Source organism: Diprion similis, chromosome 12 (genome assembly GCF_021155765.1).
Source record: "Diprion similis isolate iyDipSimi1 chromosome 12, iyDipSimi1.1, whole genome shotgun sequence".
In the NCBI taxonomy this organism is placed as follows: Eukaryota; Metazoa; Arthropoda; class Insecta; order Hymenoptera; family Diprionidae; genus Diprion; species Diprion similis.
Window position 1 is genome coordinate 17,244,241 of NC_060116.1, and position 27,431 is coordinate 17,271,671.

Genomic DNA, 27,431 nt, shown 5'->3' on the forward strand with positions numbered 1-27,431 from the left:
TATAACCAAAAGTCATCATCCGCGTGTGTACAAGTTGTAATCCTCGATTATGTCGGGGATTGCCAAATTCCCCTTCACTTTCGCACCCCTGATACCATATCATTGCCGTACGTAAGTGCAGGGAATTTTTGTAAAGAAGATATCGCGGTCTCTACCGCAGCTCCTAAACGGCAATTAGAGAAGCTGAGCTCGTTGAATCTCGTCGTCGTACTATCATACCTCGACGAGGAAACACTTCCGGACTTTGTCGAGTGTTTGTTTATAAGGGTTATACGTAAGCAGCGGCAGTCCGTGACCGCCATCTGCAAACATCTTAGAGCGCGGGATGAGTAGAAAGTTTGGTGTTTAGGCTGAGGGATATTAGCTGCACAGTTTGCAGCGGGACGACACCCTAGAAAGCGGGAGGACTGGTTCTAGTTTTAATTAATCCATGGTGATAAATGTTAAACCACTGTAGCCAAGTTTGAAGATGCGAGCAATTCGCAAAGGGAACTGAAGGAGACGGAGCAGTAAACTAAGGGGGGAAGGGTGGAACCTCCAACTCTTGCTCAAGAGCTCCTTCCTGAACTCTATCGCACCCAACACTATAACCGCGTCTAGCTGTGCTCCTCCTCTAGACAACAGATGCTGTTCGGATTATTACCAGCTTATCTCAGAGTGCGTGTCTCATCCCCTCATGCACCAAACTCCGTGTTAACCGGATCTAGGGAACCTCCGATCTTTCCGACGATTCTCCTTTTTCCGGTAGTACGAAGCTCATCCGTCAGCTTAGTTCGACGAGAGGGCTTTTACCGTTGGGTTGTGTGTATATTGCACATACACGAATAAGTTACAGGTAAGAACGAGTCAGCGGATGATCGTGAATAAAGGTACGAGTTTCAGATCGCGTCCCGTCAAATTGATCGCCATGGTTTTACGCGGTGGTTCTTGAGAATCGCGGAAGCCCTGGGATTAGGAGAAGTACGTTATACTTGTTCGTTCCCTCGCCCCGCTGCAACGGCCAACCGTTACAACCAGAAGTTAATAACCCAGTGGAAGACCAAAATTAAACTACTCGGACCCGGAGGTCTCGTAAAACTCGAAACTCTATCTAGCCGGATGTGCAGCCTTCCCGAAGCAAATTGCCTCGGCGATGTACATACACGTTATATTACGACGCGTGGACGTACAACAACCGCCCCCAGCCTTTTCCATTTTCGCCAATTAAAGAGGACCTACGGCAGACTCTACGTTTCCCAAAACACCTTATTCTTTCCCGAGTGTCGTCTGTCTTCCAGCGGTGAAATCCCTTCTAGAAATTCCGGCCACGTTATCATCGAATCCGAATCAGTCCTGCTCTCGGGGTTACGGTTTGCTTAGGTTAGCCGGGTCCGTGGAAACTCGACTCCAGCCAGCTCTCTCTCTTTCCAAATTTTGGGAAAGGCATGTCTGGGGTTTCGCCGCGTTGTTCGAACGCTCGGTGTTCGCGGGGTCATGCGGCCCTCCTGGTGGCCTGGCTGCATGCGGGGTGAGCAGATTTATAGCGCGTGACCCGAGAAGCGAGCTGCCCCTCCTAAATCATCCTCGGCCCGCCCTGCCCCGCCAGAACGATGCGGGTTCTTTTTCATTTTATTTTTCTCCTTGTTTTTGCCTTTTCCGAGTTGAAATAAGGAGAAGCCACGGGCGAATACGATTGCAAAAGCCGTCTATGATCGACCAAATACGTGCACTCGATATAAATATGTAGTTGAGAATTCTTTTCGGCTGGAAAAAATAACCTCAAGTACTTAAACTTCTGCTGACCGTTTTGCTATCCTCCGGCCACACTTGCGCGTTCTTATTTGAACTTTATCCGTTATATGTGTCGCGGATCGCGGAGTGTATCTGTATTTACATATATATACACGCCTATCTGCCACCTATATCTTTATTTACGCACGGGGATACAATGTATGTATCGGTGAGAGATGGGGCGGAGTGTTTTCCGCGGCACAGACGGTGGCCCTTTATCGAGTGATCGCTCCCTGCCCAGCTCCCGGAATTCGATGCTTACGCGTCGATCCAGCGAAAGTAGGCTGTTGGGGGCCGAAGGTGTTTTCCGAGTATGTGGGAGGGCTGCTGAAGGGATCGGGAAAGAAGATGTCCAACTTTTCCCTTCATGTTTTTTCTCTTGCCCGTTTTATCTCGCGCAGCTCTCCCTCTCTCTCTTTAGTACGCTTATACCTCCATGTCGCACGTTTAGTCTTTTTGTCAACCTTGTCGGTAGGTGGATCAATTTTTCGAAGAAAAGAAGACGGGAATAGGTCCATTTTTGAGAAGGGATTTAGCTGACTTTGCCAATTCCGTACGTTGTATTCCTCCAAGCATACCTCGGAACCACTGAAAACGAACTCAATACGTCAAAGGTTATTTTAAAAGGCATCCCATATCCCTGACAATATCGATCATCCGGTACCTTATACCTATACTATGTGCGCAACGGCGTGGATTCCATCGTGACGAGCAAGGGGACGCGGCGAAAAAATTACGAGATAAAAGTACTCGCAGCTTTTGCTGTTCAATTTGTATTCCAACAATTTTCATTTATACTAAGAACACTGTTCAATACAGTTTTCAGCATTTTCCCATATAATAACGTGCAACTCAACGAGGGCAACGATTACAGCATGTGTCATCTATGATACTAAAATATACAAAGAAGAGTTGAACTAACAAAACAAAACAAAACAAAAAAAAAAAAACATTGAATAAAAAGTATGACGATGATCCGATCAAATGGTATCATTTTTATCTTGTCCCCGCCGCGTCCGTTTGTATTATTCCTGGAAGAAGAACGGTCCGCACACCGAGAGATCTTATTCAGTTTCCTCCTCGTCTATATAAAAGAAAGACCGTTTGATAGATTTCGTACGATCAGTCGAAGTAGCCGGTAACTGATCGCGCGCCAGTAAGTCTCTTCTGTTCTTCCGCCACCCGACGCCTAGCCTTGACAAAGTGAGGATAAAAAAAAAAAAAAGGACAAAACGCAGAGAAACGAAAAACAAAGTCAAAATGGCGATCCAAGGAGCGGGTGGCGATCTCCTCCCAGTAGGTATAATAAATTACGACGATATGTTTCATCGTCGTTCTTGGTCGCGGGTGCAGAGGAGGGTCGGGTGAAGTACCTCCTAATGATTCTCCATGCGAAGAGGGATGCCGTCGCGGGGTACGAAGAGACAAGAGGAGGCTACGACGACGGCGACGACACATTTCCCGTCTCTGCAGCTAGACAAATAGACAAATCCTTAGGTGGTTTTTATCCGACGACATAGCAGTCGCGGACGAGGAGCGGAGGGGCGGGCGTCGCGACGCCTGGGCGTCTCTTCTCTGCAACACGCTGCCGCTGCTGCTGCTGCTTCCTTCGCGTTTTTTCTTTCTTTCTTTTTTTTTTTGTATATATATATATAAACTTTTTATCTCGGACGAACGAGTCGACGCCGCTTCGCTCGAATACACCATCCTCGAGGTTACGTCTCGACGAGAGTGAAGCGCGAGTATCCATCCTCCCTTCGTCGCGGCACCCTCTCTATTCTACACCACCTTTGGCGTACGGACGAAATTGAAACGGCAAATTCGTCGACCCCACGGGCTAAAGCTCAAGCCGAAGTTGGTTAGAGCGTCAAGAAAAACGTCAACAGCTTCGCCGAGTTTCGTGACGTTCGACGAAAACAATCGCCCCTGTATCTATACTTATCCTGCAAAGATGTCGGAAAGGGTGCGATGAGCGATCGCCGAATTCAACCTGGGATAAGAACATTTCGGAAAATTCCTATCTGTGTCACAGAAGCTAGTACGATACAGTTTCTTTTCCCTTATTTTTTCCAACCGCGGTACGAAACTGTAAAAGTCGAAAGGATTGGGCGGAAAGTCGTTTCCGGCGGATGATTCAAGTCTTCCGATAGCTCTCGTGTCACGTGAGGTTAATTCACGGTCCTCGATTCCTCAATTATGCTCACCTTATGCAACGCGTTAAAACCTGCCGGACCGTTGTATTACTAATGAAATAATTGATGCGAAAATGGCTTACAGTTTTCATTAAGCCGGACGATGTCGCGGAATATGACGTCAGTCTCCCTCTGGCTTTTCCCCTCTGACTTCCACTCATCACCCTCACCCTCACCCTCGTCTTCATCCTCGAGCAAGAAATCGACTGCTGAGAAAGAACACGAGCTGGATGAGTAGAGGGAAGAGAAGGGAGCGCGCGGATAGGTAGGGGTGCTATTCAAAGAAGAGAATAAGAGAGAGAGACGGTAAAAAAAAAAAAAATGAAATGAAATAATGCAACGAGTGATGCGAGTAAAAGTAAGGAAACGGAATGCACGCGAGGAACGAGTGCGCGCGGCGCGGCAACAAAAATTGTGTGTACCTACACATGTATATGTATATACAATATACATTATACATACATATATGTGTACATATATACATATATTGTACGCATGTACACGTGCGCTGCGCACACAGTCTTGACATTATACGTAGGAATACGCAAAGCATATTGTGTACGAGTACGAGTACGAACATGCATGCACACACTCACACACACACACGGAAGCGCGGACGTGAATGCAGGACGAAATGCGGTAGACCACCGTATATGTGTATTGTATATTGTATATAGATGATACACATAGAAAGGTATATCGGTAAGTGGGGACTAGTTGAGTGTACAGTAGCCATGACACCCAGGCGGAGGGGTATTTTTCCATAATCAATAACATGCCTCTATTCTCGTCACACCGAGCGAGCTCTGCCCTCGCCACCTCCGCCTTCTCCTCCTTCCTCGCTGTCCAGGTAATAGTGATTCTCAACCGCGAAGGGTGACGGGTATATCCATGCACTCCGGCCTTCCGAGGGATTTTATTATTTTCTATCAATTTTCAATCAGTTGGATGTTGTGGGAGAAGATCGGTTCTACAAGTATCAGTTCTACAGGTTCGTTTCTACAAGTGCCGGTGAAATAATTTCATTTAAATTAAATCGAATTAGATTAAATTAAATTAAATTAAAAAATCTACGAACGTGACAATCATATGTATGAGAAACGATTTTGTAGGGTCGGCACTTGTATAAATGTTTACTTGCAGGACTGATCCGTGCAGAAGCGATACCCTCTCTACGTTATGGCTTCTGTATACGTATTACACGCATGCTTATTTACCGATGAAAATTGTCGCTATTCGGAGAAAAGATCAGCTAACTTCTAGCTACTACCTTTCGCGTGTTTGGCAATTAGCACAGTATTAAAAATGAATTTTTCCGTTTATTTTACTAGCATTTGCGTTTCCCGTGTAAACCAATACCTAAACCCAAGAATTTTTAGTTTATTTTCATTGGACTAAACTTCGTACCGATCAAATTAACCATTATTATGACAAACGGTTTCCGTCAACATTATTGAAATCGACTCACAACTTACTTGTTAGATCAATCAAGAAACGATTCGCGCCACTTGTCACTGATGGTGTTTTGACAATCATGATTGAGATGTGGTTTGTAAATAATCAAACACAAAACTCGAGTGCTTCCGAACGCAATATCGACCACTTCAAACGTCACTGATCACTCAATTTTACATGTGCTCATACAAAATGATGCAAATAAACGCGTTAAATTTTGTCACCAATAAACTGATTGCCATGTGTCGCAAACACGAGATAAAAAGTAAAAATAAACGGTTAAAATGTAACTAACTGTAATGACTCGCTGTAAAAATATCAAATGAATAAAATAAATTCAATTTTCCTGAAGACCTCTAAAGCCAAGTTTGTGTTGTTGCGTGATACTTTATATCATAAAATATAATAGCATTCTCAATAAAATACACAACCGAGAAGTATTAGCTCAATAATGAATTCTGCAGCTTCATGTGGATCCAGGGCAAGTTTATTCCTACGTCGGCAACAAGTTTTTTTGCACCAAGCCACTTTACGAACGAATCCATTGTCAATGCCAAATTCCAGTGTCTTTGTTTCAATTTTTCTACCTCTCTTTTTATGTATCTAATCACGGCCTCCGCTGTTATATTATTTCTTATATGTTGTTTCTTTTGTAATCAGCGTCCGTTACAATCCCACGCACGTATTCATACTATACTATAGATATTGTTTCTCGATTAGGTTAGTCAGATGGTCGTTCATATCATGTCATGGTTATATTATATAAATATCATAAAGTATAAATTCCATCAATCTTTCTACAAGTATTTTTGCACTCCGTTTAAACGATGTTTGTTTTCCCAGACTTTGTCTCATGTGTCCAGACCGCGCATTCGAAAGTGGACACAGTTGAAAGACGGGAAAATTTCATTTAATTTCCGCAGCTGTTAATCCTAAAACCGTTGAAACGTATTTTTGAAATCCTCGGGGTTCAATTAGTCTGTAAAGAGTCGTTTCAATCGATTCTGAGACGAAAAGTTCTTTACTACCAACAATCATAAAGGAAGGAAGGAGGGTTTAACCCCTCTGGATTTTTCCAGTCCATTTGTTGGCGGATTTTGAAAAGTCGCGGAATCGATTGCGCACAGTTTCAACGTGCTGCAAACAATGGATCAGAAGTTACGGCTGAAAAACATGAAATTTCTCAGTATTTCATTCGTATACTTTATCAGCTGCTGGTTCTACGATGCTATAAATGTTTTTTTTTTTTTGCAACACTTGGGGTTGAAATTAGTCTAAAAGGGTCGTTTAAATCGATTCTGGGAACAAAAGTTTTTCGCTCGAGAAGCAAGGGAGGTTTTTTAGTTCCTTAGGATTCTTTCAGCCAATCACCAACGGAATTTGAAAAATGCCACAATTTAATTATTGACTCGCTACGTGACGTATTTTAGCATAAAAAAAAAGATCGAGCATAATTTATAGTTCAAGAGGTTCTATGTTAACAGTTGTAATTGTACTATTCTTTTTTATAACCATTTTTCCAGATTTGTGGTTGAACCAGAATTTCATAAATCAAAATATATTGCATAGTTAGAGGAGGAGATTGTATAAAAAAAACGTCGTCCATCATCGGTGAGAAGGCTTCAGAATACGGACGTACATTATCAATATAAAGAGGGCGGCTCTCATCGCGCACAACAACAACGCGCGGCAACATTATCGCCATTTCTCTTTTCCATCAAGTATAAGTAAAAACCAATGTAAGATGTATGGTTTTATGACTCTTGCTATGGCTTCACCGATTCATTCGTCCCCTCTGACCGAACTTACCAGTTCCGCTTCACTCGGGTGGCGGTCGTTAGAGACACCGAGTTTGAGAAAGAGGCTAATTGTGCAAATCTTGTGCGCCGCGGTGACATCGGGAAGTGGCAAGTATTGATTAGTTTGAAAGGGTTGCGAGTAGTGGTCGGGCGTTGAGAACACCGGCTCAAAGCGGTGGTTTAAGGGTGGCGCGAGTGCTGGGTGAAAGAGTTCATTAAAACCAGCACCGTCTGCATCAGTGCAGCCCTCTTTGGCCCCGCCTTCAATACCCGGCGACCATAAAACCTCGGCATTTCTCATTTGTACGAATGACTGCAGCGCCTGCACGAAGATGAAAAATATCACAGAATCATCCCGATCTTCTCCGACTCGGCGTATGACGAGAAACTTTCATCGCTGATTGAAACTGCATACTATCGAAGAACGTAGTTAAATTTGAATGTTGTAAACAAGCAATTATGCTACTAAAGCGGCGCACTGAAATGCTGGATTGTTATACATAGAATATGGCGTGACTTTCCGTTATAGAGATGAAAGTAATTGTCATCTTATTCCGAGGTTCGGATGATCTACTTTCATGGTTAACAACTCGAACTCCCGATTTCCTTAGGTCGAACCTCAGACACGATTTTCATCCATGCTCCGATGTAAGAAGTTCGCCATTCTCTTCAACAGGTAGTCGTTTGTTCACAGGGGTTTTCTTATTTCCCAAGCACGTAATCTTGCAATGGATAATACGCGTGGCGTCATCGCAGACAGAGGAATATTGCCGACTTCTCGTTGATTTCTGGCGGATCTAAAGATGTTCAAAGTGCTTGGTAGAAAGTGTAAGAGTCACTTGAAATAGGAATCAATCTCACTTAAACTAATTACTTTCAGATTATCGACGTGGAAATCCTGAAACCTTACCTGCAGCATTTGAGTATCGTCAAAAAAACAGACGCGGCTACAAACAAACCGCAAATACGTTGCGCGCCTATATATGTATGCTATCGGAGCTGAACAAATATGGTAAAGCAAACAGTTAATTGAACACATCACCGGATTTCAAATTGGGTATATTGGTCAGCCGTATTTTTCCCATGCATCGATATAATGGAGGACTTTCTGGCTTCGTCTATGTATGCATAAATATTTGCATTTGTATACAGTATAACGCGGGTATTTTCACCAATTATTATCACGTGATATTTGGATCAGGTCTCGTGAAATCGGTTTTATTTCCATGCGTTACGGGTAAAAAATGTATAACTCAAGTTTGCCAACGAAAACAGTGATCACATCACTCCACAATAATGGTGAATAATTTAAAGCTAGCCAAACATTATTCGATAATAACGAAACGAAGTTACGCTGTTGCGACGAAAAATAGTCCTGTATATCGTTATGTGATAAGAGGTTAAACTATTGCTATATTATAGTTATACATATATACATAGAGAGTTTACATCGAAAAAATTGTCAAGTAAAATTCGCAACGCGGTAGAAAACTATTGTTCAGTTCGACGGAAAACCGTGTATTTCGCTTTATTATTTCCATTTCAGCACGCACTAGCTTGTCCTCTTGAAAATGAAACAACGTAATTGGAATCTAATGAAAACCGTGAGCCCCAACTTTCGTTTCTGTTTCAGTTTTGATATTACTTTATTTTTACAACCTCGCATTTGCGAGTTCACTACTACTCGGTGCAGCAATTACGGGACTCGGTATGCATCACGGGATTTGTGCCGGTATGTATGCGTAATAGCTGAACAAACGCCAGCGTGCATTCGCATTGCACTGGGTACGGATAATTCGGAGTGGTTAAAGGCGACTAGCTGTAGAAATACAAGCCGTTAATTACGCGGTTCAATATCCATAATTTTTGTTTTCCCCAGCAAAATTTATTTCGTTTTCTTCTTTCCTTCTACTTTTCCAATATTCTTTCTTTTTTCACCGTCAAAAAAATACGGAGAGAATTTACCGTCCCCTATATATACATATTATGTTAGCATTTACGTGCAATCACATTCACTCATTTTCCGCTATTCGCGATATTCGATTTAACCCGAGTAATAGAAAAATAACGCGGTTAGGTGCAAGAAGTGTGCGTGGATGTAGAATAAGAGAGGGACACAAAGGACGGTTTGAACCTCGTACATGTGTAACTGATTAAAAACCAATCAGAGAGAATTGTTCAAAATCGTGGAAACCGCTGACGCCTGATCGTCGTCAGAATAGGAATTGCGGCCCCAAATAAATATTAATAATCATGATGATTATTGTTTGAAAAAAAAATTCTCATCTACAGTTTGAGTTACTTCAGACCAGAGTAATTAACGAATTCTCACAGTATTCCTGCCTGCACAGCTAGCCTCGAGGTTTCGTCCTCACTACAGTCATACCTCCGTTTCTATTTTACACGTACAACCGTGTATTACGTACGCCTGAAATATATCGTCGAGTTGGCAAACTGCAGGAGTTTTTCAAACCTGTCACTAAAGCTTTTCACCTCTGTGGATACCTGCAGGCTCCTTTGACCTTTCCGCCGCAGCTAATTCGCTGACGTCAGAGCCCTCGGTTTACCGGAGGTCTGTACACGTGTATGCACTGTACACAATTAGCGTCACTAAATAATTGTACCTACGATTTTGATGCAATGTGCAGGTGTAATTAAAGGGAATAACCTCGCCACTTTGTTAAACTATTTATGCATATTTCAAGTATTACAATACATTACAGGTTCATAAATCCTATGAGTCTGAATATTTCTGAATTTTAATAATTGCCGAATATTATATATACCTGTGACACAATTCGTCGAGGAAACAAACATTATAGACGGGAAGTACCCATGCCAATTAGGTATCAAGGTGTGACACGCAATGAGAATGAATGCAGCGAAATAGGAAAAAATTAAAAATAAATAAGTAAATAAATAAATAGAATAAAATACGGCAATAAAAAAAAGAGGGAAACGATCTAATTCATTAAACGACGAAAAGGAGGGATGAAATGATAAGTCGGCGTAAATAAAAGGTATAGAGTGTATGTGGTCTGTTGCAAAAACGACAAAACGTCATCCATTAGTGCGCGACACAATATACCTTACAGATACGTGTATTTCATATACCGCAAATTGAACGGCGTATCTACAAATCGCGTTCGTTCACATTTAAATAGCATACCAATATGTACATACACCTAATAATATAATAGGCGTACAGTATCGAAGCATCGAATCGATATAGTTTATACGTGTACATGCAGACCGGAAAGAGTATTTGCGAACACTTGCGCATTTAGCGCATGCAAAATGTCCCCGCCTCTTTCCGTCGCACCCCCCCCCCCCCCCGCGCGTTAAATCACGCGCAGGTCTGCAGGACCGGTGGAAAACTAATGTCCCTCGGCATTACCCCAATTCACGGGGCTATAGGAACGAAAGCTCGCGGTCGCGCTGGGGTTGGGGGATGGTTCGGGGGAGGGCAGTTCCTGCTCGTCAATTTTTACCCAGAACCATAGCCATAGCCATAGCCAGAGTCAGAACCAGCTGTCCCCGGGTAAAGTGTTGACGGGTCACGAAGCGACCGTAACTAGCGCGGCGGCAGCAGTAGCAGCAGTAATGGTTGAACCCGTCTCGTTTCGTTTCGTTTCGTTCCGTTCCGTCTGTGACGTCATATCTCGGTTTAACCCCCCGAGAGCTCGAGCCCCGTGCAGCCGCGTGTTACGGAAATTAAAAAGCACTAAAATGGAGCAACGTGTATAGGTGGGTGTACGACCACCACGACCATCACTACCACTACCTACCCCCTCTTGCACTCGCACTGCAAACCCGGCATTTTGGAATCTGAACATCACCGTGGCAGATTACCGCTATCGATTTCATCCAGAAAGAATGAAACTCGTTTAAATTTGTATAGGAAATAGGATCCCCTCTATTCGACTTTGCGCTGCGCGTGGATTTTCATGTTGCCAGATCTTGTTTGAAGGGCCAATTGCCGGGTGGTAATATTTGAAGCCCTTGAAAATCGTGGGATTCATTAATTTCTCAAGCAGGCAATCTATTCCTATTCCTCTGCCTCAGCGCCCTCCTTCCTATAGTTCGGATAATTGTCTCATCTAAGACGAAGAAGGACGAGGCGTTAAATCGTGCCCGAAAGGTTCTTTCACCGCTGTGCAGGTACCTGCGCCCTCCTTGCAGGTTGCTCTAACAACCCTGTCGTAAATCGGGTGACACCGAGACGACAATCCCCTCGGGGGTGTGAATTTCGTTTATGAATCGACAGCTGCCGGGTGGGTGGTCCACGCGCGGGCGACAACTATATCGTGTTCCTTCATCCGCCCCTGCTGCAGCCGACATGTGCTGTGGTTTATATTATTTTGTCGGGGTACGCGATAAAGATGAGCGGAAGCTGGAGAAAGAAAAGAAGGGTATCCTGGGTATCCCCTTTTCCTTGGCAGGTGATACATATACGTGCAGTACGCTCGCTCCGGTGGCTTTTCCCGAACGATTTTTATCACAAGTACGAGCTCAACGTTCGGTTTCCGTTTCTAAAGAAATGTATCGAAAAAGCAGTTTCAAACCTACACGAACGATTTTTAAAGGTAATTCTTCTACTTTCTATACAAGGTGTGCAATCGTGAGGGTGTAAAGAGGGTTGTATGTTGACGAAGCACGGAAGAGGTATCCTCTCCATCTCTTTCTCGTTCTCTTTCTCTGTCTCTCTGTCTCTTGCCCAGGAAGTGGCGAGGGGGTGCGGGATGGCAGTTGGAAAATAAAATGGCATCGCGCATCGACCATGTATCAGCTTTTATTAAACGATAAATCGCGATAACGAAGCCGTCGATATATGTACATGTATATCTACAAGCGTAAGCCCGTATAGTGGTGTACCTTCAGACTCGTATAAATGACCATGTTCCAGGGAAAAAAGCTTTTACGTTCCGCGCAGACGTATATACGGGATGCGGGACAATCTGATGTGTAACTGAGGTGTGATATATATATATATACACTACTACTATTACTGCACTAGTGCGATTTCGTTACCGGACTTGACTCGACTATATTTTAATTGTCCATGAATAATGATTTCTTTGGACTCCTCGCTGCAGGAATGCGCTTAGCTATAAGTTAACATGGAATTCGAAACGGCTTGCAGTCTTTTCTCATGGTTATAGTAGCAACACCGTTACTTGGGAGGATAAACTGTATCTTCATACGAGATTAACGTCATAAGGAAGACAATTTAAGATAAAAAATTTCTATTTTTTTCTTTGTGTAAAAGCCAAATCTGTGAAAAAAAACTACAGGTTCCCATACAGTAAAAGAAAAAACACAACAGTAACCTCCAAATGAACTTGTAAAGTTCTACCGAATGAAAAGTACGACAGCACAGTGTATCGCCCCCTTGGAACCATGAAACTTTTATTCCAACCATTTTCCCCTCAAATGCGTTATGTTCACAGAATATTCCGCTGTGTCAGCTTAAACGGGACACCCTGTGTATATACGCCTGAACACCGTTATCTCTAAATAATTTATCATTATTAATAGAAATTGGTATATGACACGTTCGAAGCACAGCACGTTCGAGTCGTGAAATTATTATGTTGATTATTGAGCTCGGCGTGGCTATAGGCTCGTAGTAGGTAGAGGAGTACCTATCGACGATGGCTGGTGTTAACCTGCGTCATATTACACACACACAAACACACACACACATCACAACATAAAGCTTGGATGATTTAGCCGAGGCGATGCGCGATGTACGTAGTACTACTTGGATATGTTGCGGATGTATCAGGGATGATGCGCCCCGTGTTCAACAGTGTCGTCAAACCATGGGAAGAACCGCCGGATGCCTCTGGGTTTTAACATTCGCACCAAGCGAAAGCGAGAGCAGCGAACTGCCATGGATGAACAACGAAGGTGTGGACGAGGATCCCGTAACAACCCCTACATTCGCACGCATATGATGACGTACACGCGGTACCGTGTTACCCTAATATACATACATGTGTACGCCGCGGAGGGAGGTGTTGCCTTCGATTAATATCGATATATATATACATACATATATTTAGTATACATATACATATACCCACCTCGGCACCGTGATTACAAAATGGCGGTGGCAAACGACGTCGAACGTTTCGATATGTGACGCGCCCCGCCCCTTCACCCCTCTTCTGTCGGATGGACTACCTGATTAACCCCCATCCCTGTGTTCGCGCTGCGTCCTCCTCCTCGTTCCATCCTACCGCCAACCCCTAGCAATCTCGTCGTCCGCGCGTATGTCCCTATCTCCATACACGGATGAAATATGGAATACGAAATTCATGCGGCATCGATTTCGATTCTAGAGAAATGCGCTGCACCTTGATTCGCGATCTCGTTCTTCTTCAAGATCTTCCAAGTGGACAGACAACAGGTACCATTAATTTGGTGGTAGATGGCTTGTAGCCGTTTTTCTCTCCGTTTTTAACATTTTCGTAATCATGCTTAAACACGTGTAACGTTGTGCTAATTCAATGCCTCCACTTGACTTCTCTTTTCAATTAAACTTTTGCGGCTTTGGTGACATGGCGAACGACAAATCGGCACACGTGCACATGATGCATAAAAAGTTACACAGATACTTACATACGCCTTAGTCGGGTAATCGAGGAAACTTAGGAAGAAACGTGAGATGCGGATCAAGTCTAGCCCCACGCCAATTCGTACACATCGTGCGTATAATAATATTTTACAAGGGAATAAAAGGAAGAACTCTTCACCATTACCTATTCCAAGGCCCTAAAACTCTGGGGCGCCTTAAGCCTCGCTTCTTGTTGTCCATACTACGTACGCATAGTCATATACATATATAAGCGAAAAAGCTCGCGGTAAAATGGCTTTCTTTATTTGAGAGACCATAAATCAGTGCGGTTTGGACGAACTTTATAACCTCAACCAGCACCCCTCTCGACTCTTCTGCGTGTGTTATAAAACTCACTATCTCGTAAATGCGCAAGCGTGCAAGCTTACCACGGCCTTTATATTCGCGAAACGAAGGGTGAGCATAACGCGCAAAAGATTTGGAGAAATTTCAACGCGAAAGTACGTGCGTCGGGAGTATGAGAGGAAGTCCGTTGTGCTCGTGAGAAATCCGAGAGGGCTTTCTTGCTCCGGTGAAAATTTAAAAACGTTTTTTGTCACTTGAAAACCCCTCGCCAACGGCACTCCTCCACCCTCACCTCCTCTCATATATGTAGCGCAACAATTTCCACCCTCGATTAAGTGATTTCGAAATAAGCGAACAGCGGTTATTGAGGTCGTGAAGTCACGAGCTTTCCGAGTGGCTGGTAAAGGGGCAGATCGAAAGCAGCAAAAAAGAATAGAGACAGAGCGTAAAAGTCCTAAGGGTGAAGTCGGGAATGGAAAACACACGCGGCGACAAAGGACCACCGCCTCTGCAGTCATTTGCGTGAATCGAATTAGTCGAGCGTTTTGGAAACAAAAAAAGATTATAAATTACTTGCCAAGGATGAATTGAACTTTAATTTCTGACATCCTTAAAGCGTGTAGCTGGTACCTGAAAGGAGAAACCTTCCCTATCGCTACCCATAAGTGAAAAGCGTCCGATTGTGAGAGAAACAGACATTGTAAGATGACGTTTTGTTTCTTTCATGGACGCCGAAATTACTATAGTCATGTAACCCGATAGATACGGGACACGTGAGGTTGAAAGAAAAAGGATATAATTCTACTGTTTTCCTCTGTCTCCCCACTTTTCGGCCAGAAGGTTCTCTCCAGAGACTATAATATGCTAAAGCAATAAGGTGCCAACGCGGCAACGAAAGCGAGGCGAAAGCACTGCACGACATCCAGATATTTTCCATCATTTACGCTGTCAAAAGGCTTGAAAGTTCCAAAACGCCTCAGAGAGCATAGAAAAAAGCATATTACTCCTCCCCTAGCTAACCAGCACGCCTTCACACCTCAGCAAAAACTTGTTCCATTCCCTTTCCTTTTTTCATTTTCACCTTAGTGGAACCCTGGAAAATGATTAACCCGCATCAGAATCGACGTCAAGGTACGTACGAGTATTTGAAGAAGTCGCACGGCTCACTCCTCGACGAAACCCAGGCCGTAAGGAAAGCAACGTCCTTGGCCGCATCCTGGATGTACGTAAATGAAGAGGGACAGTTGTTCACCCCCCCCCCCCCCCCCCCCCCATTTGGAGACAATTTGAGTTCTTAGCGGTCGGCATGGACGAAGGATGCACGGAAGGAAGCTTCGGAAGCTTCGGGATCCTTCGGGACCTTTCGGCTCGACAAAGGATTTACATTAAATCGGGCGAACGTTTGCGGTGGAAACCCTGGCTAGCAGGGGTGGGATAGCCCTCCGTTTTTAATCACTTTGTACGCGGCCAGTGGTTAGAATTGCTTTGGATGGCCCGCCCGTGAAGGGAGGTGGGCCGGATCGGAAACCGTTGAATACTGCGAGAGAGATGGAATGAGGGTGCAGGAGGGGGGTGGGGGTTGCTGGACGCGGCAGGCGATGGCCGCGGTAAAGCGTAAACCGAGAGAGCTACGTGTTAAATTGCTTTGGACATAATTTTCCACGGAATTCTGCGAATGTTTCAGCGATAGCGACCCAAACGGGCGAATAAAACTACACGAATGGTACAGCGACCGAGCGAACGGGAGGTTGACAATCCGTTGGAAATATCGCGGGTGTGCCCGCGTCATTTTGTCATTTTGTCATTTTCATTCATTTTTCGCCCCATTTTACTTTGTGACGGTCCGTGCAGGCTGTCGGAAGGGCAATTATAGTGACGTGCGAGATGCGTGTACGAGCATTCGGTAAATGGAGGGAGCGGAAAGCGTGATTTTCCTTCGACGACCTAACGACAGTAATTATTCAACGAAAATGCAATTTCAAGCAGAAAATATTATCCTCTCCCGAATTCATCAGCGTTCGTAGGAAACTGCGAAACTCTTAACACAGTTATGCAGGGTATGAATTCCTCGCTGATCGAGTAAAATAAAATAGAAAATCAATTTGGCGAATAGGCCGTCCCCCGCATTCGACGACCCTCGGCAAGGAATGTGAATGATGAATTTGATTCGGATTTCCTGTTGGTGATTTACCTCATCATCTTGGAAAACATTTTACCATAGGATTCCATCATCCTTTGTCAATTTTATTGCTTTCAAAAGTTTCACACGAGCGAGCGTTCTCATCTAATCTAATCAATCAACCACATGCGTACCTACTATAATTGTTACATCCCGGGGTAAATGGTCTATCAATAATAAGGTATTGTAATGCCTTCGCGTATGGTCATAAGTCGCGGTGCTTCAGGATAACTGCAGCAGGATAACGTCGACCACTGCTACGAATGATGGGCGAACATTGAGTAGCTTAAGAAAACAACGTACAGCCAGTATCATTCCCTGTATTTGAAAATAAAAAAGAAATAAAAAAACAAGCGCCACGAGACAAGATGGCAGACTGTAATTGACATTATAGATGCATTAAGAATTTAAAAAAAAAAGTTGAAACGAGACGTATAAACTTAGCAGCCAGTGCAATATTGTCGGTTGGATGAAATTTGCAAAAGGTTAAGACGATCAGTCGATGGGAGGAACGGCACATGCTTGTCGCACCATCAGGCAGCCCGTGTCGTTCGGTGTACGATGTGGCTGAGGGGCGTTAGGCGAGGGGTCGGTAAGAGCCACCCTAAGCAAGGCCCTGCATTTAACGGTGGCATTCACCGCGAGTTTCACTCCCGACAGAACCAGGAACGCAATGGCTCTGCGTCCTCCTCTCTTATCGCATTCAGCAATTCGCCTAATCGCGGCAGCTAAGCGCTAAGAGGTAGACGGGCATTAAGGTCTTAGTGGAGGAAATCGTCTCGAACTAACAATATAAGGTCGCGTAGAGGTTTCGGCTATCCGAGCTCCATTAGAAGACTCTTCTCTACTTCCCATTAAATTCTGATTGTGTTCACCGACGAACGTTTCCTATCTGTTTTGGCACTTATCTTGGAGTGCATTTATACCGGGATGTTTTTGAATTCACGAGTATTTGCGAGGGATTCTCTTGGCACGTGTAACGAGGCGCAATGTTTTCACAATTCTAATGCTCAAGCGTAGGAGGGCCTCTCGAATAGTCGATATACCCGTTATTCAGGTGAAAAGGTAACAAAGTGCTTTCTAGTATCTTTGGGGAATTCCGACGTCGGCGGTATCTTTCGTGGATTCGGTATATTCAGAAACATCTCGATATATATTATTTCAGTCGCGTTTAAGGCGGGAAACCAGTTTAGACGGGTTAAAAAATGGACTTTTGTTTTCATAAATTGTTAGTAAAACTTTTCAAAAATATGCTGCAAAAATTTCAAAGCAAAATTCCGACTAGTATGAGCACTTAAGTGACCGCCCGTCGGTTTGGCGCCGAAGCACGCGGTAGTTAGAATAGAGCGGTCGTCAAGAGGAGATGCAAGCCCGAAATGATGCGTTTGAAGAAAAAGAAGAAGAAGGGTTGCTGTATGGTGCTGGAATAGCTGATTAACCGGTGAGCAGTTTATATAATTAATTACTGCCTGGAATTTCTCGTTTTCGCTATTTTTTCAAACGCGTTTTTCTCGAAGCTACTTTTTTTTCAACTGGTAGGCATTCTAGCTGAAAAAGTTATTGACCAATCGTTCTGAAAATTTGTGTGAATATTCTTAATTCAATTACAATCTCTATAAACCTAACTCTGGGATGATATTATTATTAAAAATATTTTTTTTTCACGCAAAACACCTCAAAAACATGCAATATTCAACTTTTTTGATCACGATTAGGTTCGTATTATTAAGAAATATGTATTTAAGGAAAAAAAAAATTGCAATGATTACAGATAAAAATTATTACTTCAGGAATGCCCACCAGCAAAAAATTCGGATGGCGATCGTCCATGAACAGCAGCTTGTAACCCCACTATTTCCGGCGAAAATGACTTGAAAAAATTACAAAGTGTACTCCAAAACATGAATAAAATATCCTCCAAGCTTAAACAAGTTCTGATTATAGTTTAAAAAAAAATGCAAGAAAAACACCAAAATTTCGGCCTCCTAAAATGCTTTCACGCCTTAAAGGCATATATAATAGTATACGTATTATAGGCTCATACACAGGCATATATATACATGGCAAATGCCACCGCGTTGTAAATGCAAAACGTGAAATGTGAAATGGCGAATGCTGTTTGGTAGTAGAAAGGAGACAACGAGATACAAATGAGAAAATGAAAAGGGACGCGGGAGGCGGGAGAGAGAGAGAGAGAGCGACACAAGAGAGCGCGGCAGCACGGAATACGAAGCGAGTATCGTTAATGAAGCGGCATTTCCTTCCTTATAGCGAACAAACTTGCGGGACATCCGCTCGCCCGCCCGCCTGCCCGCCTGCACCCTCCAGTGGAAAAACAAAAGATAATCATAACGATACATCGGCGAAAAGGAGGGAAAGTGAAGGGAGCTCAACGGACGAACAGAAAGAGAGAAATAAGGGAAGGAAGAAACCTCATCGACCTACCAGACACAAAGAAAAAATAATAATGTTGCACGATAGCGGAAAATTGCCACATTAAAAGTTTTCTCCTTCTCGAGGGGTTGCATGGCGAGAATCGGCGAGAATCAGCGAGAAGGAGAAGAAAAGAGGTAAAAGAGAATGACGAGGCGCGGACGGGGTGGGGAAATCGCTATTTGACGGAATTGAAATAAATTTCGAGAATTCCAATGACGTCAATGGAGATTATCGAACGAAAATGATTTGCAGACACACGTATTATATATCACCGCAAAATGCGTTTCGTGTCTGCCAGAGACACCTGGAAACGAAGGGTGGAGAAGAAAAAGGAGACCAGTTATTGACCGTTTTCATGAATATTGTCACATTTGTCTCCTTGAATTCAGCGTTCCTGTTTGAATTCGAAAATTCGAAGAGCTTACCAAGCGGAACGATGTCAGACTGTAAGCATAAACGTTTGAGACGATCTCGGCATAACTCGGATTCCACAAATTTCAGGGTAAATGGATCCTCGTGGTTGATGTTGCCGAACAATTTCACTCTCTGCCAGAGTAAGAGGGATAAACTATAAATTCGAAAGTAACTCTTTCACTTAGTGCTGAGTAGCAATAAAATTAATATAACCATCTTTCTGTTTAAAAATCTTGCTTATCGTGCACAGTATTATTTTATTTATGCGATTACTACCAACGAGACTCCCTCCCTTTAAAATTCCCCCACATTTTCTTTACTGTTATTCTAGTAATTCTTTGGGGAAATCTGATTACCACTGTAAGTGAACAGCCTTGTCGATACCGCCGTTAAGGATTGCTGTGTCTTCGGCGTCGAATGAACATCGACATTCGACAGTAGCTCGTTCAGATTCACGGAACATGATCGCCAGTATCACGAGGATCGTTAGATCGTCTTTGGACCCACATCACATTCGGGTCTTGATCAGTTTGGACAAGCAAGACATCAGAGGAACTAAGCTCCGAGAGGTTAATCAGTGCAATTATAGGATTAAGGGAAGCGTAGGCGGAGGCGGCGAGACGCATAGAGCGAGGAGCAGCAGGAGGAGTAGTACTAAGAGGGCGATAGAGAGGAAAATCGATCGGATCTCAGAGAGAGGTAGGGTGAAGGTCTCACGCTTTGATGCATAATCATTCGAGTTTCGCGCACCCTGCATCACACGCGGTGGTAGCGTTTCAAAGCACGTTTTGCTTGCAGCGAATGGATATACATACATACATATAGACAGGTAGTAAGCTCATATTTTTTAGGTAAAAGCACTACGCAAAGTCGAGTTCAGGAGTAAATCCGACTAGGCATCTACAGGCCTCATGTTTAGCCTCTATCAAAACGTTAAAGTAGGATGGATTCCCTGAGAAGTTTGACTATGAACTCGACACTTCGACTGACAATGAGTATGCAAATCTACGCTCGTTGACGGTGGGTCCAATTCTGCTTCCGTTTCTTCTCGTAAGACTGTTGCAGAACCGTAAACTCCCGTTGAAAGATAGGCACGTGCGATTCACCGAGTAGGTATTCACTGCGATGAACCCACCATACCAGTACGCTCGACGTCAAGGGGTGGAAGCGTGGCCATCAACATATACGGGTGATGGGTAGACGATAGGTCAAGGGCGAAGATAGAATCGACTGTATCTATCGGATACATCGATACCAGTGATCGCAGACCTGGTATAAGCACGAGAGAGAGAGAGAGAGAGAGGATGGATAAGGGTGAAGAGGAGCTAAAGGCAAATAAAAGACTTTGCGCCTGACGTTCCCCCGGGAGTGAGACGAGGGGTGGTTCCCATGGCTGGACAGATCGCAGTTACCCGATTCCAGCTCTCGTTTGTCGGTTAACTTTTTACACTCGCCTGTTCGATCGAAACTTCTTTCCCCCTGTCTTGCGGCTTTTCTACTTTTTCTATATTCTTGATTTTAGCTTCTGACCTTCTAATTCCCCCCCCCGTCGTATCTTTTTGTTCTACAACCTGCGCAATATCTGCGACAAGATGCCCCGGCAAGTGTCACTCTGAGTGTCCAGTTTCTGACAACTTGAATGACAACTTTCTGAGAACGCGAATCTTCAACGTCACTTATCGTTTGCGGAGAAGAAAGTTAGAAAATAATGTCATCGTGAATGACGCGAGTGAAAGTAGCGGCATCCATATTATAAGAACATCTCCTATTCCATATTGAACAAACAAATCAATAAATACTCCCGGCGTGAACTTCGCCTTTACAATGACGTAGACTATAAATCTTGGAACTGCCTTAAAACTTAATTCCTGCGGGAAACATTACCTAAACGGGGAGAAAACCTAACCTAACTACCACCCTTCCTCGTACGCGCTGTCTTCCTTTCCTTTCCTATTCTTTTACTCTTTCTCTTTTCATCTTCCTCATTCTATCAGCCCCGCCATGTGCGTCACTTCCCTTTCCAGGTTTACAAAAGCTTTTTATACTCGACCGCGGAAAATGGGGATGAAAAAATTATATACATATATATATACACACGGACACACAGATTACACACGGATACAATTGTGTATAGAAAAAAAAAGAAGACAAAGAAACGGATTCTTCAAAGTTTAGGACTTCTTGGCTTCTCACAATGCGTGTATATCTAGGGGACTCGTATATACCATGTACTCGTACATACATACCTATGTATCTGGGCACCCTTTTGACTGCGGTGCTCACTGTTTGCAAATAATCCAAAGTGGTGCGCAAAACAACGCCGGGGCGCGTCGTTCTTAGGCGTTTTAATCATCCAGCTAGGATTGCGTTCAACACTGGTTCGTTTCGCGGATGGATGATTACCAACAGTCGAAGTGACAAAAAGATTGAGGAGAAATGAACGAGTCGAACATTCGTTGTATTCCTGTAACTTTTGGGGGACATGTGATCGTTGAGCAACGTGCACGGCACAAATTAGAGAACGAGACAAAGGAAATAATATTTTCAGAAGCCATAATCGGAAGGATTTCCAATTCCAAATTCAACTCTTCACCCATATCTACGGCTATGTATATGTATATACATACGTATATCTAGATGGCCAAATACGAACAGACTGCGGCGTCGTCAAAACCACTCATAACGCAGATGGGGGTCGAAGGGATGGATGTATGTTTCATCTTCTTTGCTTGGCTTCGACCCCTTCGGGGCTTCGCCAGTGTCGCGCTCGTCCAAAACTACAGCGATTTTGCTAACTCGATTTGCTAAACAACTAACGGGATTTCGTATCTACCGAGTGCAGTGAGAAGAGTGCTATAATAAGTTCTTCATGCAACGCCAGTATGGTTTACTCATATGTATTTTCCCAGTGTTCCACACGTAAAGTAATCGTTTCTGCGACAGTACAAAAATATTCACTTTGACGTCCTAGTACTGAAGAGATTTTTATTTTGTATTCTGTTGTGAAAAAATATTAACAAATGAAAAAAAAAATTTAAAAACTTGTAAGCCACCCTTTTGTTACATGAAGTATCGTGAGCGCCATGCAGGCAGAGGCAGTCTTCTTCACGACGTGTATTTGCAATATCCGCTCGGCGTAAAAGGACCTACTTTGCGTCCTTGATGCACAATCTACTATTATACGTGTAAGATAAGGTTCTTTCATCGGCAGACAGGTGAAATATGGTAAAAATGTCACCTCGCGTCAGACGAATTACATTTGGACCTTCTTCTTTTTAATTTTTTCACTTTGTAACTAAGAAATAATAATCAGCACCCGTCCGATCCTCAAATTACGCACTAATTAGCACGCATCGCATAAGTTTCAAATTGCGTAGGACGAGCGAGAGACGGAGAGGAAGATTGAACAAGCAAATGGTAGATGAGTGAATACTTCAGCGTCGTTGACTCACTGGCGGAAGTACCTTTCTCCTTCGGGTGGAATGACGTGGATGGCGGAAGACCGACAGTGAAAGATAAAGAAAGAAGTATATGAAGTAAAAGGTAGGTAGGGAGTAGAGGGCGGAGACCTAAGATTAATTAATGATATAATTAACGGGAACCGTAAAAGATCCCCTCCAAAGTTTGTTCCCGTGGAAAGATTTTTAAGGCGACACGACAGTTAGCAATATTAACAAAAACGAAGTACCCGAATAGAGGGGGGGAAGGGGGGCTCAAGGCCCACAAGGACTTCGAGAGTCTAGTTTTTGTTTATTTATTCCTTAATTCTTCGTTTTATAATTATCTGGTATCGAATCAAATCCCGCCACTTTAGCCATTGGCTTCTGGCTAAGTAAAAATGTACTGGAAATGCCAGAAAAATATTATCCAGTAAGAACGAAGAATACCAAAAAATATATAAGAATGTAAGTAATGTTCGAAGTAACCGAAACTAACAAAGGCGTGGAGAGAATGCGTCAAGCGGAATAAAAGAGTAATCCAATCATTCAAATTAGTCAGCATCTGGTGTAATTACAAAGCAGCGGAGCCAGTGTCCGACCGTCGTACATAAATTTCTCGACGAATACGTGCGCGATGGAATCTGTTTATTGATCCTTGTGGGTTGAACACGAAAGCCACGCGCTGTTACTGGAAATTGTCGTATATACATAACATCAACAGAAGTTGAAGGAATCGTAATTACTTAGTTGCGGAAGTGCGTAAGGCTTGGAGGAGAGAAAGATTGAAAGAAACGAACAAACTATGACCAACAAAAAACATTTGCGAGTGAATGTCTCTTGTCTGGTATTACGAGGGGTGGCACCCCCCCCCCCCCCCAAAAAAAAAGAAAAAAAAGGACGCGTACGTGATGAAACCAGCCCTTTCATCCCACTCGCGGAACCACGTGCTGTGCATTTCCTACATTGATACAATTATTGTTCGTTAATGCGCGTATCCTACAACCGTAGCCTTTGCTCAGGCCACTGAAATTTTATTGTTCCCCACGAATACGTATACGGACGAAAAGTCCTGGATTTTTCCCTTGCACGTGCTCCACGGTCTCACACACACACACACACACGCACACACTATGTATAGGTCGGCAGACACCAATGCTTCTAGTTAAAAGTACGATATAACAAAGTTACGAAATGTATTCCGGGCTGCGCTCCCAATTACACCCGATTGGTAAAATGAAATTCGCCCTTGTTTCTGTTCCCCTCGTTTCTCTCTTTCTCTCTCTCTCTCCCTGATGCCCCACTCCTACCGCCCCAGTCTCTCTAAATTCGAATTTCCAGGCTCTGACCGGTGCAAAACCACAACGTATTTTTCCACGAATTCAAACGGTATGTAAAGCATTTCTAAAAAGAGGTCGAGAAAGAAAAGATGGCATGCAGTTGTTGCGACTGACATTCAATTATCACTTTCAATAATCTTGCGAGGGATAAATGCGACGTGGAAAACTCTTACTCAGAATTCGGTGACGAATGTCTTTTTCTCATAGCGATATACATACGCAATTTTTTATAGAAGAGTAACGTCATTAATCTCAGCCACCCTTCATATATTCTATACTCTCCTCCTCCTTCTCCTACTATTTCTAAGTGGTTATCCACCAATGACAAAATTTCGGCAAATTTTTCAACCTCGAAAGCGATTTTCTTTTTAACCTAGAAAACCAGTAAACTTAAGCCCCGGAAATCGATGCACTCTTTGTCTGGTCTACAATTGCGGATAGAAGGGGAGGAGAAAATGGGTCGATATACTAACGTTATAACGAATACTTATACATCTACGGATGAAAAGCGATATAAAATACTTTTGTCGTTACCGGTAATTGCAAGGTTAACAAACATGCCAACTGATTAGAAGGAGAGGGTATGCGGTGGCCATGGCACGAATCACGGTGATCTCGTTGTGATGTTGGCATTCATATTAAATCAACGATCTAGTCCGAAATCCGTTCTCCCGACTGATCATCGGGCAAGAGAGTGATACCTATGTATATCCGAAGGTTCGTTTGCAACATCCCAACCGGGGCGGCGAATCGGTCCTCCACAATCAGGAGGAACTTCCATTCGGCCGAGCAAGTCTGGTTTTGGTTATATGCGTCGTTGGTGCGATCGGATCTTCGGTGGAAGTGGTCAGAATATAGAGGTAGGATAGGTTGAGTTAGGTTGGATTAGATTAGACGTACTGCAGGCCGTGTTCGATGGGTCAGAGAACCGGAATCCGTGTTCCGTTCTGAGGCTCGCTTTTACGAATGTATTGTGTTCAATGCGATAAGATAAATTGCACGAAATTTATGCGAAAAGATGATGACGAATCTGGAGGTAAACTAACGCCATCGAACCGCTGAACTAGATGTAGAAATAGAAAGAGAGAGTATGGCTACCGTGCCTGAACACGAGCATCTCCTCCTCCGATCCTGAATAAATTAATGATAAAACTTTAAAGTCCCTTTAATGCGTTCCGATTATCAAACTGCATGCTGCCACACCTTGTCAGCCATCAGGGAAAACAGAATATAGTCAACTGCGATCATGATCATCATCATAGTGCTTTACGAAATTGAAACACCGTTTAGACGAGCACGTGTTCAGCACATCATCGCATTATAAGAAATGAACGTTATAGTTTCGGGTAAAAAACCGTAACAAGCATAATATCCAGAATTTAAGGAGCATCAAGGACTCACCGGACTCCGAGACCGAAGGGCTGCCCGCTGACCTGTCGGAGTTTCTTGAGCTTGCGGTTGAGCTTGTAGAGGAAGCGGTGCCGACCGAGCACTCGGAGATGCTGCGCCTCTTCGAGAGCTGCAGACTGGACGTGGACGTGGAGCTCGGCGAAGGGGCGCTAGAGCTTAATGTCACGCCATGGTGATGACCGTGATGCCCGTGGTGCCCGTTGGGGCGAAGGGAGTGCAGGTGACCCGGCTGCAGCGTCGTCAGCTGCTCGAGTCGCCGTCTCAGAAATCTGTGTTCCCGAGACAACTGTTCCTTGTGAACGGCGTGCTTTCGCTCCCGTTCTTCAAGGTTCTGCAAGCACCAAATTAACACCAAACTCACAACACGTTGATCAATGAAAGGAAAAAAGAAAGAACAAAAAAAAATGAAAAAGGTCCAACATCAGTTCCGTTTTTATGGGATAAACATCTTAGCTGTTTACCTATATTCCTAAGTTTGAAAAATTGATCAATTCACGACAGGTCATTTGCCCAACAAAGTTTCAAACTTTCCCCGATTAATGATAGAGAAATATAATAAAACATCAAGAATGTCGTGTAAATGTGTGGTGGATCATTAACGAGGTTACGTATATTCGGAAATAATAAAAGAAAAAAAGACCACGGAATAGGCAAGAGAACATTAAAGAGGGACGACTCGGCGGCGTTGCTTTACTGCAAGTTGTGCCTCCTCACGCACCGGAAGTTAATAGCCAGCGCCTTTTCCAGGTAGACGATTATCTGACGCTACTAGCGGCAGAAAACGGCGCGGCAGCGTAGCCGCGCACAATGCCAAAGAGAGGAGGAAACGAATTATCAATCAGCGATCAAGCAATTACTATACCTCATACCTCATACCTCATACCTTATACCTTATACCAATGGGTTGGCTTTGTACACGGCTTATACGGTCACGGGTGCACGGTTTAGGATCGAAGTGTGCGTTTTCGGACGCTTCAGTCGGCACTGAGGTCATCAAACGGGATGGTACCTAACATAATTGCAGGCTCGGGTGATCCTGAAGGACCACCTCCTCTCGCGGCGGTGACCCGGGTATCCTATAATGACCGCTTTGTAGGTCATCGAGCGTACGAGATAGGAAAAGGGTGAACATTTCCCGGGAGTTGCCAGATCTCGATGCGATAACCATTAAGCAATCTCTAAGACAGATTGCCCGGGGATAATTTTCGTATTAATATTAATGCGCCGACAGCTCAGCGAGCTTGGTTCGCAGGACCAAGGAGCCATTTCACGGCGTTTCTCCCCTCTACAACTCCCGCAGGCCTCTTCGCCCCCAGATTCTTGGGTCCGTCTCGCCCCCGTGGCAATCGACAACTCATTATCAGTCACCAGCACCCCCACCTCACTCGCCTGTCCGTTGGGGTGTTTCGTAATTCACGAAAAATTAAAATCCATCCGTTTGATGCAAATTCTCATACATTCATCCCAAGAGGGGATTTTCAACGTGATACAAACGCAGATTAATTTCACCTGACAAATTTCAAAATAGCTTATTTCTTTTTTCTTTTATTTTATTATTCGTTGTTAGATCGCGGATGACGGAGAAAAAATATTACAGTACGTACATATGGTGATTGTTATTCATTGTCGGATACTTTCAAAGATGTAGAGTATATCGTCTCGTTAGCAAAAACTTATCACTTCTAACCATACAAAGGAGGTGGGCAAATTTTCAAGGACTAAAGTGAAGGAAAATAGTTCTTTCCACAGGATAATTTTCAATTTTTCAATTTATCAGAGGTGAGAAATTCCTGGTGCCTGACGGGTAAACAATTGAACGAAAAACGAAATTTCTTTGTCTGGTGTAGAGGACATTCTTCTACGGTAGAACGAATCTCCTCGAGGAAGAAAGGAAGGATATCTGCAGAGGGTAAAGAATACGGGGCAAGGGTTCGTCGATACCCACCTACACGCCACCCACTCCAAAAAGCTCCTCCGAAAGGCTGGTTGGGTTTCCGAAAAGATAGGCGATCGGACGTGACGGAGTACCTAAGATGGATCAATGACATGCTCTACTCGGGAATGCAATATC

The 27,431-nt window shown here is 43.7% G+C and overlaps 1 protein-coding gene across 1 annotated transcript in view; it reads right to left on the minus strand.

The window, feature by feature from the left end:
• The window catches only part of LOC124413243 (max dimerization protein 1-like), a 121,925-nt gene that overhangs the window by 15,256 nt on the left and 79,238 nt on the right, over nt 1-27,431 (minus strand). The window contains exon 5 of the mRNA XM_046893701.1: nt 25,352-25,691. Coding sequence (XP_046749657.1) covers nt 25,352-25,691 — 340 coding nt within the window. The remainder of the gene's footprint in view (nt 1-25,351; nt 25,692-27,431) is intronic.